Source organism: Heloderma suspectum, chromosome 1 (assembly GCF_057233095.1).
Source record: "Heloderma suspectum isolate Gila_16-S chromosome 1, 16-S_ref, whole genome shotgun sequence".
In the NCBI taxonomy this organism is placed as follows: Eukaryota; Metazoa; Chordata; class Lepidosauria; order Squamata; family Helodermatidae; genus Heloderma; species Heloderma suspectum.
In genome coordinates this window covers 4,580,419-4,595,138 of record NC_139458.1, presented here as the reverse complement: position 1 = coordinate 4,595,138, position 14,720 = coordinate 4,580,419, and the positions used below count along the sequence as shown (strand labels likewise).

At 48.4% G+C, this 14,720-nt stretch overlaps 1 protein-coding gene across 3 annotated transcripts in view; it reads left to right on the top strand.

Annotated features, from left to right (window-relative positions):
- The window catches only part of MDGA2 (MAM domain containing glycosylphosphatidylinositol anchor 2), a 682,071-nt gene that overhangs the window by 385,902 nt on the left and 281,449 nt on the right, over positions 1-14,720 (top strand). For all 3 annotated transcript variants that reach the window (XM_084833668.1, XM_084833657.1, XM_084833679.1), the window contains exon 7: positions 13,763-14,092. In XM_084833668.1, coding sequence (XP_084689794.1) covers positions 13,763-14,092 — 330 coding nt within the window. The remainder of the gene's footprint in view (positions 1-13,762; positions 14,093-14,720) is intronic.

Below are 14,720 nucleotides of genomic sequence, written 5' to 3'. Positions count from 1 at the left end.
TGTCAGTAGGGATGTCGGAGAAATCCGAAGCAGATTGAAATGAGTTCGGATTTCTTGTGATCCGGTCTGTGGATTCCATGTCAGACCGGTATCGGTGGGTCAGGTGGAATCCACGGTCATGCATTGTTGTTGCTGTTGTTGTTGTTAAAGAAAACTACGAAATTTACGTAAATAAATTCATAGACAAAACCACAACTTAGATGAAGAACATTACGTGAATCATTGTGTTAATCTGGCATCCTGATCTTGTCAGAATCATAGAATCATAGAATGGTAGGGTTGGAAGGGGCCTACAAGGCCATCCGAGTCCAACCCCCTGCTCAATGCAGGAATCCAAGTCAGAGCATCCCTGACAGATGGCTGTCCAGCCTCGTCTTGAAGGCCTCCAGTGTGGGAGAGCCCACCACCTCCCCAGGTAATTGGTTCCATTGTCGTATTGCTCTGACAGTCAGGAAGTTTTTCCTGATGTTCAGCTGGAATCTGGCTTCCTGTCACTTGAGCCCATTATTCCGTGTCCTGCACTCTGGGATGATGGAGAAGAGATGCTGGCCTTCCTCTCTGGGACAACCTTTCAGGTACTTGAAGAGCGCTATCATCTCTCCCCTCAGTCTTCTCTTCTCAAGGCTAAACATGCCCAGTTCTTTCAGTCTCTCTTCATAGGGCTTTGTTTCCAGTCCCCTGATCATCTTTGTTGCCCTCCTCTGAACCCTCTCCAGTTTGTCTGCATCCTTCTTAAAGTGTGGTGCCCAGAACTGGACACAGTACTCCAGATGAGGCCTGACCAGTGCTGAGTAGAGGGGAACTAGTACTTCCCGCGATTTGGAAGCTATGCTTCTATTAATAAAGCCCAAAAGAGCACTTGCCTTTTTTCAGCCACATCACATTGTTGGCTCATATTCAGCTTGTGATGGACAACTTATCTATTCTGATAAGTCAGGATCCTTATCAGAATAGATTTGGGATAATCCAAAGTGAGACAAAGCCACACACGGGTCAGTTTAACAGTTTATTGATTACGTGTGTGATTGATGGTAAACGAATGCAGAAATAAAGCAAGGCAAAGAACCTCACACGTCCCTTGTGCTGACTAGAGCTGGCAACTTCCCCCACAGCCACGCATGCATCTGGGTCCCAACCAAGATACACAGGACGCCTCTCCCTGGACTGACAATCAGTTCTCCAGGTTGGCATGTGCACAGATTCCCCTGGGGGCAAGACCAATTTGCAGTGCTTGCATGCCTTTCCTTCCATGACCTAGTGGATGCACAAAGCACCACAGCCAAGGCACAGGCCCCAGCGTTCCAGTCTGGGCTCGGAAGCCCCCTGCTCTTTGTGGAGACATAACACTGCGCTCTTATCTGAGGGACCAGAGCGACCTGGCAAGAATCAAACAGCTTCACGTTTGTTGACATACGCAACTGGCCTTGTCTGGCACCAGCACTCCCATGTGAGACAGCCCACTGAACTACCTAGAAGCCGCCTCTGTACTATGCTAACATGGGCCTCTATGCACTTAAACTGTGCAGAATGTTACTGTGGAAACTCACTCTACTCCTCCCCATCTCGGACTACAATCACAATTTCACAAAGCCGAGAAATTAGAAGACCGATGAAGGAAAAGGCTCAAAACTTGAGAAATGATCAGAATTTAGTTAAAAAAAATTATATGCCTCTTGGCACAGGCCGTGTTGATAAAAACATGGCCGTGGCACACACAATAAGTGGCTCCAGGAAAAATGCACAAATATTACAAAAATTGTTATGTAAATTCCGTACCTGTGTCACTTGCCATGGAATTTGCATTCTTTGATACAAATGTATTTACGTAATTTTTGAGGCAGGGGGGAAAAAAAATCAGCTTGCATGGGTTTGTGAGTGATGGGGTGGAAAACTACGTACAATGCAGGGAAATCACGCGGGATGGATTAAGTAACATCCGAACCTGCCCAGCTGTCAGTTCAGCACTCATCGTAGCAGAGGGGGGCAAGGCTTGCTTCTCATGTAGAAAGCCCAATCCCTGGAAGATCTCAGGGAGCGAGTCTGGGAAAGCTTTCCCACAGCTCAGTGGTAGGGCAGCTGCTTGGCATTCAGAAGGTCCCGGGTTCAATTCATGGCATCCCCAGGTAGGGCTGGAAAAACACCTGCCTGAAACCCTGGCGAGCCATGGCTGCCCGCCAGTGCCAACAGAACTGGCCTGGATGGACCGATGGCCTGACTTAATAGGAGGCGGCTTCCCATGTTCCTGCCTTGGAAGGCTGTTGACAGAGTAGACCAACGGCTATGCTGGCTGGGGATAATGGCAGCTGTATTCCAACACATCTGGAGGGAACCAGGTTTGGGAAGGCTGGAATGCATGGCTCTGGGCTTGATGGACCCAAGTGGTCAGGCTCAGAGTAAGGCAGCTTCATGTGTTCAACAGCATGGTGAAATGGGGTGCCTGGCAGTTGGCAGCCCCTGGCCACGGCTTGACGCCCACTCCCCTTGAGTGGATCAAAGATGCCCCTTAGCTCTAGCCAGCTTCATCAGAGGTGGTTTCACGAGTGAGGGGAACCTGCCAGAAAATAAAGTCACGGGCTGCTGGCACGGTCACAGAAAAGTATGTTGTCTGTCTGTGTGCACACGAAGTGTGTCCCAGCAACACCGCTGTCTCCCCCAGGCTGGTGTGAGTAAGTACTCTGTTGCTGGTGGATGAGTAAAGGCAAGAGGCGGCTGACGGGAAATGGCTCCCTTGCCCATGGGCCCACTGAACCTCCACCCAGACGTGCAGTGTGGAGATCTTGTTTGCAGCTCTCTCACAGAACCAGCAGGAGTTCCCACCCAAGCGCAGGTCATGATGCAGAAGAAGCAGGACGTGTCACCTGACAATCACCTCTCTGTGAAAGACTCCAGCCAAAATATGGTAGCCTGGAGGCAGGCAAGCTAGTGCCTTCCAGATGGCTTTGATGGCAATTCCCATAATCCCTGACCATTGGCCATGCTAACTGGGGTTTCAAGGAGTTGTGGCCCAAAACATCTGGAAGGCATGAGCCCGGCTGTACCCTTTGCCCCAGCTTCTTCAATGGGATCAGGGAAGGAAATCGTACAGAGGGGAAAATCAATTTTCTAATTCCAGAAGATATCATTTTCATTAACTCTCACATAGGATCTATTTTGACCGCGGTGGCTTAGTGGTTTTGACCGCGGTGGCTTAGTGGTTAAGACGCTGAACTGCAGACTGGAAGGTCGGCAGGTCAGCAGTTCGAGACCCGAGTGCTGCGTGACGGAGTGAGCTCCCGTCTTCAGTCCCAGCTTCTGCCAACCTAGCAGTTTGAAAGCAAGAAATTGCAAGTAGATAAATAGGTACCGCCTCGGCGGGAAAGGTAACAGCGTTCCGTGCACCTCGGTGTTCAGTCATGCTGGCCACATGACCATGGAAGCGTCTTCGGACAGCGCTGGCTCTTCGGCTTAGAAACGGGGATGAGCACCGCACCCTAGAGTCGGACACGACTGGTTGGGGACACCTTTACCTTTTTTTAGGATCTATTTTATTTATATATTTAAAAAGTATATCTCACCTTTCTCTGTGTCTCTGCAAAAAAAGCAAACATGAGGTGAGCAATGAGGGAAACAAATGCACCACACTAGGGAGATCATTCAGTCCATAATTTTGGTGCCACCATCAAAAAGGCCCTCTCTCTCGCTCCCACTAACCAACCAAGTTATCTCTACTCTCACCCTCAGAAACTGAGCCTTGCCCAAAGGCAGCCAGTGAGCTTTGCAGCCAAGCAGGGCATTTGACAGCATACCTTCCTCTTTCAAAATCAGCATGCTGTCTGCAGTGCTACCCCACACTGGCTCTCAACTCATCTAAAAGTGTTGACGATACTGTTTTGAATTACTATTATGCTCAGAGATGGTGGTGATTTTTAGAGGGTTGGGCTGATACTGCTCTTATGCCTTCATCATACCTGTGGAGCCTGTACATTTTGTAAATAGATGATTGCATAGAAACCAGAAAATCTCCACAGCTCTCTCTTCTTTGTGAAAACTACCCGGTGCTTGAGGAAAGGGAAGCACAAATCAATATTTACTTGGCTGGCATGTCTCCTTACTTGCTAGGAACATCTACCACACTGGACAGCAAATCTCTAGTTGGTTATTCAGTGGATGGAATGAGAGGCTTTGTGCTGGGAGATGTTTACCTAATGCAAAGTGAGAACAGCTTTGTTTCCATGGTGCTAATGGGATGTTCCTTCTTCTTGACTCCTTTGAACTGACGGAACTGGCGGTAACCAAGAGTGAAGGCAGAAGTGCCCATTAGCTGCCATATATTGCAGATTATTGTTGTGTTTTGCCTTTTTAAACATGGGTCACCCTTTGTAATTTATTTTTTCTTTCTTTCTTGAAAGATAGTACGATTAATGGGAGATGCCATGGTGTTTTGATGGTAGGAGCTTTATTCTGAAGCTTTATTGGTCAAGTCAGAAGCCAAGCAAATGGTTCAGACTGAATGCAATCTGTTGAGGGAATATTATAGGGCATTGCATTGAGGTGGAGAAAATGAATGTACTTTAAAATGTACATTAGAAATGAATGTACTTTTCTCTTGCTAAATTTTATTTTATCATTATTACATTTATATCCCACCATTTTTCCTCTAGCAAGGAATCCAAGGCAGTTTACATAGTTCTCATCCTCTCCATTTTTTTCTCACAACAACCCTGTGAGGTAGGCTAGGCTGAGAGTCAATGACTGGCCCAAAGCCACACAGTGAGATTCATGGCCAAGTGGGGACTATAACCCAGGTTTCCCCAGTCCTAGTCTGACACTCTAACCACTACACCACACTGGCTGTCATGCTGTGCATTTACTCAGAGCTGAGGCTCACTGACACTCTGTTCTGACTCAGAACATGTGACCCAGAACTTGTTCTGACCCAGAACAAGGCTCTGACCCAGAATATGTGAAAGAGAAAAAGGTGTTGCAGCAGAAAGACATGTGAAATCTTGGATTAGGAGCCATGGCCTCCTTAGACCCATCTGTCTCCGCTGTTTCCAGCAGCAACCAGCCAGATGTTTCTGGAAGTCCCTAACATGGGCAGGAAGATGACAGCTAAGCCCGGTCATTTGTCCACAGCATCAGTATTCTCATGTATTCTGACTTTGAACATGGCAGTTTCACTTAACTAAAAAGCACTGCTAGCCTACACTAGCCCAGTTGAGAAGATGCTCCACCCAGGCATTCACGGAAGTCATGAGTGGAGAGTGGGATTGTGTTACCAGCATGACCCCTCTGTGCTGATGTGCCTCCCACACGTTCCATCAACCACAGTCATTGGTAGCCTAAAAGGCTCCCTCCATGCGCGTGGGTATACAACCATAGGGCTCCTCCACACCAGCAGGAACCCCAGTTGGCAAGGACGCTTTTTCACGTGGAGGCACCCTCCCGATGTACATTCATGGGCATGGAGGGACCCCTTCAGACTACCCCAGATCACATGGCTGCCAGGTGATGTGTGGCCAGCAGGCACAATCCCACTCCCATGTTCAGTGAAGTCACACTGTGGGGGCGCCTGCTCAACAGGGCTGTGTTGGCCTACCAATCCGCATTGGACTGGGAACCCTCCTCCACAGTAAAGCAAGGTTGGGGAGTGTGTGGCCCTCCAGATGTTGATGGATGGCAAGGGCAGAATCCAGTGGGACACTCATGCCCCTGCCCATTCTCTTGCACCTCACCACTTCCACTGCATGAATGGGACCTGCTGCTTGCACAATGGAGATTTAAGGCTTCCCAGAGGAAGACCTGAAATGAGCGGAAATGTTCATTTCCTGACAGAGACAGGTTGGCGGAGCTCCGTTATGCAAGCTCCACCAACCTGCTCCATTCCAGAAACAAGTGTTTTCACTTGTTTCTAGACACCCTGGAAGTACTAAACCTTCCTGCCGCAAGCAGTGGGTCCCGCTTGCAGGTGGGAATTGGAGGAAGCGGCGGAAGCAGAAGCACCCCTTGGATTCCGCCCCATGTCCCAGCATCCCTCGCCATGTGCTATCCTGGCTAGAGCTGATGGGTGTTTCAACAACGTCTGGAGGGCCACGCATGCCCCAGCCCTGCAATAAAGCCCCCAGCCCAGCAGGATCTATCACAGCTGAGAAGATCTCCTTTGCTCCCCAGAGCATCCCCCTCTCCCCTCCCTGGCCTTGGGCTGCCCTTGGGTTTGGCCACAGAGTCCCTCCCTCCCTTTCTTGGTAAATGAATTTCTTCCCAGCATCATTCTTCATCCCCCACCCCACACAAACATAAGGAGTTGCCTTGTATAGACTCCAACTTTTGGGCCACCCAGCCCAGTATTACCCACCCTGACTGGCAGCAACTCCCCAAGTCCTCCAGCAGAGAGCCCTCCTCTATCAGCTGCTCCATGGGATTCTCTTAAGTGGGGTTGCCAGGAATTGAACCTGGGACCCTCTGTGTGCCAAGCATGCTCTCTGCCTTCCCTGCTAGATGCCCCCTCGCAAGACAGCCATTCAGATTTGCTTTTTGAAATGCAGGCTTGTGGGTGTATAGGGAGTATCATAGAATAGTAGGGTTGGAAGGGGCCTAGAAGACCATCTAGTCCAACCTCCTGCTCAATGCAGAAATCCAAGGCAAAGTATCCCTGAGAGATGGCTGTCCAGCCTCCTCTTGAATGCCTCCAGTGTGGGAGAGCCCACTACCTCCCGAGGTCATTGGTTCCATTGCCATTTTGTTCTAACAGTCAGGACGTTTTTCCTGATGTTCAGCCGGAATCTGGCTTCCTGTCACTTGAGCCCATTATTCCGTGTCCCGCACTCTGGCATGATCGAGAAGAGATCCTGGCCTTCTTGTCTGTGACAACCTTTCCAGTACTTGAAGAGTGCTATCATCTCTCCCCTCAGTCTTCTCAAGGCTAAACATTCCCAGTTCTTTCAGTCTCTTGTCATGGGGCTTTGTTTCCAGTCCCCTGATCATCTTTGTTGCCCTCCTCTGAACCCTCTCCAGCTTGACTACATCCTTCTTAAGGTGTGGTGCCCAGAACTGGACACAGTACTCCAGATGAGGCCTAACCAGTGCCGAGTAGAGGGGAACTAGTACTTCCCGGGATTTGGAAGCTATACTTCTATTAATCCAGCCCAAAAGAGCATTTGCCTTTTTTTGCAATCATGTCACATGGTTGGCTTATATTCAGCTTGTGATCTACAACACTTCCAAGATCCTTCTCACTTGTAGTGTTGTTGAACCAAGTATCCCCCATCTTGTAACTGTACAAAAACAGATTCATTCAGCCACTGGGGTTGGGGATGATTTCTTTTGCAAGTGTGTGCGTATGTGTGTGTGTGTGTGTGTGAAGCCAGAGGCCTGCAAGGCTGACTGATAGACAGTAAAGTATCATAGAGGGCCAGGAAGGCACATTACTCACGGAAGTGACTTAAACAACAAGTACAGTCAAAATTCAAACAAAGCAACAGTCACACCTTTTGCCCAAACTTGTGTGGAGTCTGTCGATGCCCTTGCAGTCCTATTTGCTCCGTCCCCCAGGTCTTCTCCTTAATATGGGTGACGCCACAGGCTTTGCATGGTCAAACACATACACATCCCCAGCAAACACAAAGCTCTCTTGTGTGAGCTTAAGAGGGGGGCAACATTCAGTAACTATTCTATCCCAGTGGCACAGAGCTGAAAGGCTGCATTTGATGCTATTCATGTCCAACTAAATGTGTGTTTGCAAGATAGGAACGTTTTGATGGATTAGAGGAGCGCTTGGGGTTGAATAGGACCAGGGGCACAGCTTCACCTGGAGAATCCAAATGGGTTTTACTGAGGCACTTGCAACTTAATTTGTACATTTGGAATGCAGTTTACTGGGGGAGGGAATGGACTGGTCTCTTGGCAAGTAAGATTGCGATAGAGCTGCTTCAAAGGGTTTTCTGGAGTGGACGAGTCTCCGGAGGCTGGAGGTTCCTGATTGGGAAGCAGCCAGCCAGTAGAAGTGCCACCATCCATATCCTTGATGCTCTGATTTGATACTTGGATGGCCCATTTCAGAGGGCATTTTTGGCTGATATGATGGGACTTCGGAGGCTGCCTTACACAAAGTCAGACAACTGGTCCAATATTGTGTGCACTGTGGACAGGCGGAAAGCAGACTGTAACGTACTGGTAAATCTCTGGGTGAGCTGCTGTCTGCTTTTGTGTAAGCAGTTTTCCTAACATAATGCATTTTTGAACACTCCCCCCCATCCCAGAAATGTATGTGTGTCTGTGTGTGTGTTGATAGGAGAACTCCATTGCAAAATTTAGAGGAAGGTGACTTTCAAAATATAACTGAGTTTCAGTTCATGTATTAGTTTGAATGTGTGAAATCAGATGTGCTTGCATTGAAATGTGAACCAAACAAATTTCTTCCCCATCCCCAATATGGAGGTCTCATAGACATGCCCACAATTCCGTGCAGTTTTGGTTGCCTCACCATGGATTCTGGAAACAGAAAGACATTTAGCAGATTTTTCTGGGAACAGGACAGTGTAGAAGAATCATCAGCCCAAACCAAACACTTCTTGCTGAAGCTGGGCGGCACTGTCTTGCACCAACCTCTCCTCCTAAGTTCCCTATCAAAGACTTGCTTGTTTACTCTGGCCTTCCCCTGGTTATGTTTTATTGGACTGTTCTGGGTTGTAACTGCAATATTGTTGTAGGTTTTATATTATGCTGGTGTTGGTTGTTTTTATAAATGTCGGCTCTTTTTTATTGTACTAGTTTTTAGTATATGAATTAAGGGAGCAATCTTATGCCCCCTCGACATTGTCAGAGGGGTCAAAGGATACTGGGGGATCACCCTTCTGAGGTTGAAGGCAACGCTCTGACCTCGGAAGGGGGCGTTGGAGATCTGACCCTCCTGTCCCGCCACCTTGAAGCCAGCACAGAAAAAAACACGCTGGCTGCCCTTTGAGGTTGGAGAGAGGGGGAAAGGGGGGAGTTCCAGTGGGCAGGGAGGGGAGGAGACTAGAGAGGCCAGGACACGAGTTATCCTGAGCCTCCTCCAGCCTCCTCCCCCACCTTCTGAAGCACTGTTGCTAGACCAGCAAAAAAGCCTGTCTAGCAAAACATGCAGGGTGGGAGTACAGGGAGGGAAAGACCACCTCCATTGCTCCTCCCGCAATCAGTAGGATTGTGCCCTGAATGTTTAAGCCACCTTGGGAGGGCTTCTGCCTTGAAAGGCAACCTAGAAATACTTTAAATAATATAAAAATAATAAGCTTTCTCTACACCCCCTGTATAACATAGTCTTGAAGTATATGTGTGTGTGTGTGGGGGGGGAGCTTTCTTCCCTTTGCCTTAGGTGAATTAAATAGCAGTCCAATCACATGCATGACATCACCGAACTGTTGCTCATTTGGGATAAAGATATGTACATATATTCCTTTCTGATAGCAGTATAGGCAGAGTAAGGGCACTGACTACAAAGGGAGAGACCGGGCATGCTCTTTTTTTGCCAGCTCTGCAAGCCCTCTGCAGATTTCCCTCACTAAGCAGAAGGGCAGTCTTTCCATCTTCGTATTTCAGTCTTCTTTCTGTGCTGCATAACACATGGAGCATAATCTGATCCCCTTTCCCAGAATCTTGATGGATTGTTTCTTCTTTACCTTTTGATGAGAATAATGAAATGTGGTAGGAAGTGTGGACAGAGAAAGGGAACCAGGCTTCATTTTGTAGTACTGAGCATGCTCCACTGCACCTGAGCATGCCCAGTAGCATATGTTGAGGAAAACTGATACAGCCACAGAAAATGATGCTACTGTGGCACTTGACTAAGCCACGATATAGGTTGGGCTGATGCATGTCGGAGCCTCACCCAGTTGTACAGCATTTAAAGTGTTGGGTGGGAGCTCTGATTTGGGAGTTGAGTCTCATGAGACGGTTGGATGGCCTTGGATCATGTTCCCAGCATTCTATCCTTTCTCTGAGAGATGGAAACCTGGCTGATGAGTGGACTGATCATTCATTCATTCATTTAAATTCCCCTTCCATGGGCTCCACCCCCTTTCCCCCAACCACTGATCCACAACTGAAATGTGGCCTCCAAATGCTCCTCCGAAATGGAATTTGGCCCTCAGGCTGAAAGAGGTCCAACAGCCCTGCTCAGGCTGGCCTTCGGGGAGGACTAGCTGGACAGTCACCCAGGGTGCCAAGCTGAGGGGTGCCAAGCTGAGTTGAAGGGGGCGCCAAGATGAGCTGTGTTTTTTGAATGTGCACGATGCCTCTAATATTGTGCATATGAAGCTTTCCTGGCCCCAAGCTCTGCATGTTAAATATGCACATTTTTTTAAAACTCCCTTTTTTCCGTTAAAAAAAGGCTACAAAATGGTGGGCGCTCGCTGGACAGGCCCAGGGCGAGTGCGGGCGACTCACTGCGCTTGTTGGGGCTCCAGCGCAGGTCGGGGGGGGCGAGTGGGGGCGGAGCTTCAGCAGGTGCCCAGAGAACCCCAGCTGGGGTGTGTTCGCGCATCCCTAGGTGAAAATCGGAGGAACACAGCTGCACTCTGAGGGAACATTCCTGACTACTTCGCACTTCAAATACTGTAAACACTATAAGCACAATAATGACGACGATGATGATAATAAACCATAAGCTGTAAAAAGGTCAGCTGGATACTTTTTTTATTTATAACTTTTCTTTACTATTTTTAAAGATAAAAATAATTGATATTCTAAAATAAAGAATGCTTACCAAAAGATAGGAACTGCTACTCTCTCTCTCTCTCTCTCTCTCTCTCTCCCCCTCTCCCTCTCCCTCTCCCTCTCTCTCTCTCTCTCTCTCTATATATATATATATATATATATATATATATCCTGCAATAGTTCTGCTGAGTTGCACAGTGCACTGCCACTGCTCAGAATGTGGGTTCCGAGCTTTGACCCATGCGAACTGCAGCACAGTGGCTGAGAGCCACGTTTTGCGCCGTGTCATTCGCAAGGGACAGCACACTGGCGGCACCATGCATCCTCTGGGTGGTCCTGCAAAACTGACTGCGGGGGGAGGGGGCAGCAAAAGCACCCCTTGCCCAGGAAGCTATTTCTCCGAGGGCTGCCCCTGCACCTGATATGGTGGCTCAGTCAGACTCTTGGCCAGCACTGCAAAGTGCGTGCGATTTCTCATACATGTGTAGTAATCAAGAGCCATGAGAGCTCTGGGGCTCCTGTGGTCCTTCATAGTTCAGAATCTGGGAACAGCGTCACTTCAGAGAAGTTTTCAGCATTCCACCCACTCCACGTCTGCCCCCCTGCCAGTCAAGAGGATGGCAAGAGTTGTGCGTGACATAACCCCGGAACTGGGTTTGGGGATGGATAGATATATATATAAAGAAAGAGTGAGAGAGATACAGACAGACAGATGGAGAGAGAGAGAGAGAACTTTCTAGGGACATTTTCTGCTTAGCTTTCAGTGTTAAGAAAAGAAATTTTACTGTGGCTTGTGCAAAAAGAAGGCATTTAGCATGTCAAAGGTGAAAAGCAGACCCTTGGTTTTTGAATTGTGCCCAACAGACAATGCAAAGCATTCCAGAGACTGGAGATTGTAATATGTGACCATATAAGCCATTCGTTGTTGCTGGGCCTAATTAAAGAATTTCAATTAGTTGATTGATGAGTTCAATTAAACCTGTATAAACATGTATATCGATAAGCCATTCTTTCTGGAGTAAGCGCTCTCTTTTAGGGATGTATGAAAGTCACTTACCTTTTCGAAGGGTAACATTCACGGTGGGGGGGAGGCGCTCCGTCCCTCCCTCCGAAATTCCCTCTGGCCAGCTCCGCTCTGTGGAGATTGCGCAGAGCTGCCGGCTGGGGCCACCCACAGCCAGACATCCAGCCGCTGGGCAGCCTGCAGGGGCAGGGACACAAATGGCAGCTGTTGTAGCCGTAGCTGCCGCCATTTGCGTCCCTGTATTTTGCCATGATAGGCTACGTAAATATTTACATAGCCTATCACGGCAAAAAAAAACCCAAACAGCGAATGCAAATGGCGACTGCTACGGCGGCCGCAATTTCTGTTCCCTTTTTTTTTGCCGTGATAGGTTATGTAAATATTTACGTAGGCTATCACGGCCCTCCAAAAAAGGGAACGCAAATGGCGGCTGCCGTAGCCACCGTCATTTGCATTCCTTTTTTTTTTTTTTTTTTGCTGTGATAGGCTACGTAAATACTTACGCAGCCTATCACAGCTTCCGCAGGGACGCAAATGACGGCTATAATAATTAATTATATCACGGCTATAATGAAGAAGCGAATGGCAGCTGCAGACACGGCCGCCATTCGCAAAGGAGCGCGAATGGCAGCAGGTAGGTGTCTCATTTCACGCACCTTTCGCGGGGGGGGGGCAGGGGGCTTCGTTCCGCCATGGATTTCAGGGGGCTGAATGCACTGGCATTCAGCCTTTCCGAGATCCGTGGCGGAATTCTCTGACATCCCTACTCTCTTTCCTTTTCAAATGATGCTCGCACTCCCATCACAACCACGGGCACCATCCTAAGGTAGGGTTAGGGAATCCACAGCCTTTCAGATGTTGTTGGACCATGATGCACACAATCCTGGCAGCTTACAGATGCTGAAAGAATCAGAGCCAGATAACACTGAGTGCGGATGTGAGGGCTAAATGCTTGATCTGCTGTTAATATGTGGGAAAAATAGTCCTGCTGTCAACTTTTGGATGTCCTTGTAAGGTCTGCCCCCATGTGCACCGCTGCACTTTCGGCCAATGTGCAGAATGTTTGCCATTAGGTTAAGAATGGTGTCCTGACACAGAGACAAGGAGCAGGCCCAGGCCTTTGCCACTGGCAACACCGGCGTCCCACTCCATCGGCTGCGAGCACTGCAGCACATTGGTCCAGGCAAATGCCTCTTCAGCCTCGTCCTAGTTTCACCCAGGCCAATTCCTCATGGGAATGCTGTGCCGGCTGCATTCGAACAAATAAGACGGCTCAGAAGCCACAGAATCTCTGTTTGGCTGTGGAGTCCATGACAAGGCCGCCAGAATTTGCATTTCCATATTTGTCTTCCAGAGTTTACATTTAGCCCGAATATTTATGTAATCAAATGTCTTGTCGTTGTCTTTCTCCTTATGGGCATTTTCCACTATGAGGCAAAACACAGGCGTGTATGCAGCCAGAAGTTATATAAGGCGCATTAGTAGGCGCAAAGGTTATGCACAGACAACATCTCTGCAGGCCAGCATATCTTCTGCGACAGGCAGCCCAGTGCTGTTGACTCATGTCCATTGTAGTGCCTCACCCGCAACACACACACACACACACACTTCATTTTTTACTTTTGCTGTAGCCTGGGTCGGGATACAAAAATTACCACCAGACATCATGTAAGTTATTTCCAGTTATTAATTTTATGTTACATTAGGCTTTCTTTTCTGTTGATCAAGCACATTTTCAAGAGGATTTATGGAGTGCCAAGCCCCACCTTGTTCAAAGGTTAAGTGAGGACAGGCAGGGTGTCATAGTGGCTACCTCTCATGGGCCCTGTGCCTGTAGCCTAATAATCAAGCATGCCCTCCAGCCCCCTGCAGAAAGTTTCTCAGAGAAGGGTTGTGTGGAATTCGGATCCTGCCAAAGACGTGGGAGAAGTTATTTCGTAGAGTACTGCCAGCCCACCAAAGCTCAACTCCCTCCCCATATATCATGATGCTGTATTTTATGGCGAGCTCTTGTTAAGAGACATTGCCGCATCAGACTGACTTAAGCTGTGTTTGCTTCCTTTTTAGCCTTGAAGAAAGGAAGGTTCTGGATCACACCTGACCCTTATCATAAAGATGACAACATCCAGATTGGAAGGGAGGTCAAGATCTCTTGCCAGGTGGAGGCGGTCCCTTCTGAAGAGCTCACGTTCAGCTGGTTTAAAAATGGCCGGCCACTGCGCAGCTCCGAGAGGATGGTTATTACCCAAACGGACCCTGACGTCTCTCCAGGAACCACCAACCTGGACATCATTGATCTGAAATTCACTGACTTTGGGACATACACATGTGTCGCATCTCTGAAGGGGGGTGGCATATCGGATATCAGCATCGATGTCAACATTTCCAGCAGCACAGGTGAGGGGGCATCTGTAACTCCTTTTGCATCTGCTTTGGTAACAAACGATACCTATATTTAAATTCAGGGAGAGTGGGCAAGAGATGACATGGCAATTCAGGGAAGTGGATTGTAAAAGGGAGAAAGGGAATGATTGTTATGAAGCCCCGTTGTCACGGGAACACTGTTTACAGTCATTCCACTCCTATCTACAGGGTAGGGTTCAGAGAGTAGCCTTGCCCGCCTCGTAATTGTGTTCTGGGATGCCAGGTGGTACTATCTTGTCCCCAATCCTTTTTTACACCTCTGTGAAGCCGCTGCAGAAATCATTAGGAATCCGAGGACAAAGTGTCGCCAATATGCTGATGACCTTCTATTTCTCCATTATATCTGAATTAGAAGAGCCTGTGCATGACCTAGACCAGTGCTTGAATGCAGCAGCAGGCTGAAGGAGGGCCTGTAATCTGAAGCTGAAACCCAATAATACGGGCACTGTTGATGAGCGGTTCCCAAGTCCTGGAATTAGGGAGTTTACCTGTTCTGAATGGGGCTGTCCTCCCCTTGAAGGAACAAGCATGCCGTCTGGGGATGCTCTTAGTTTCATCGTAGTCATTGGAGCACCACGTTTGGAGACCGCATTTTACCTGC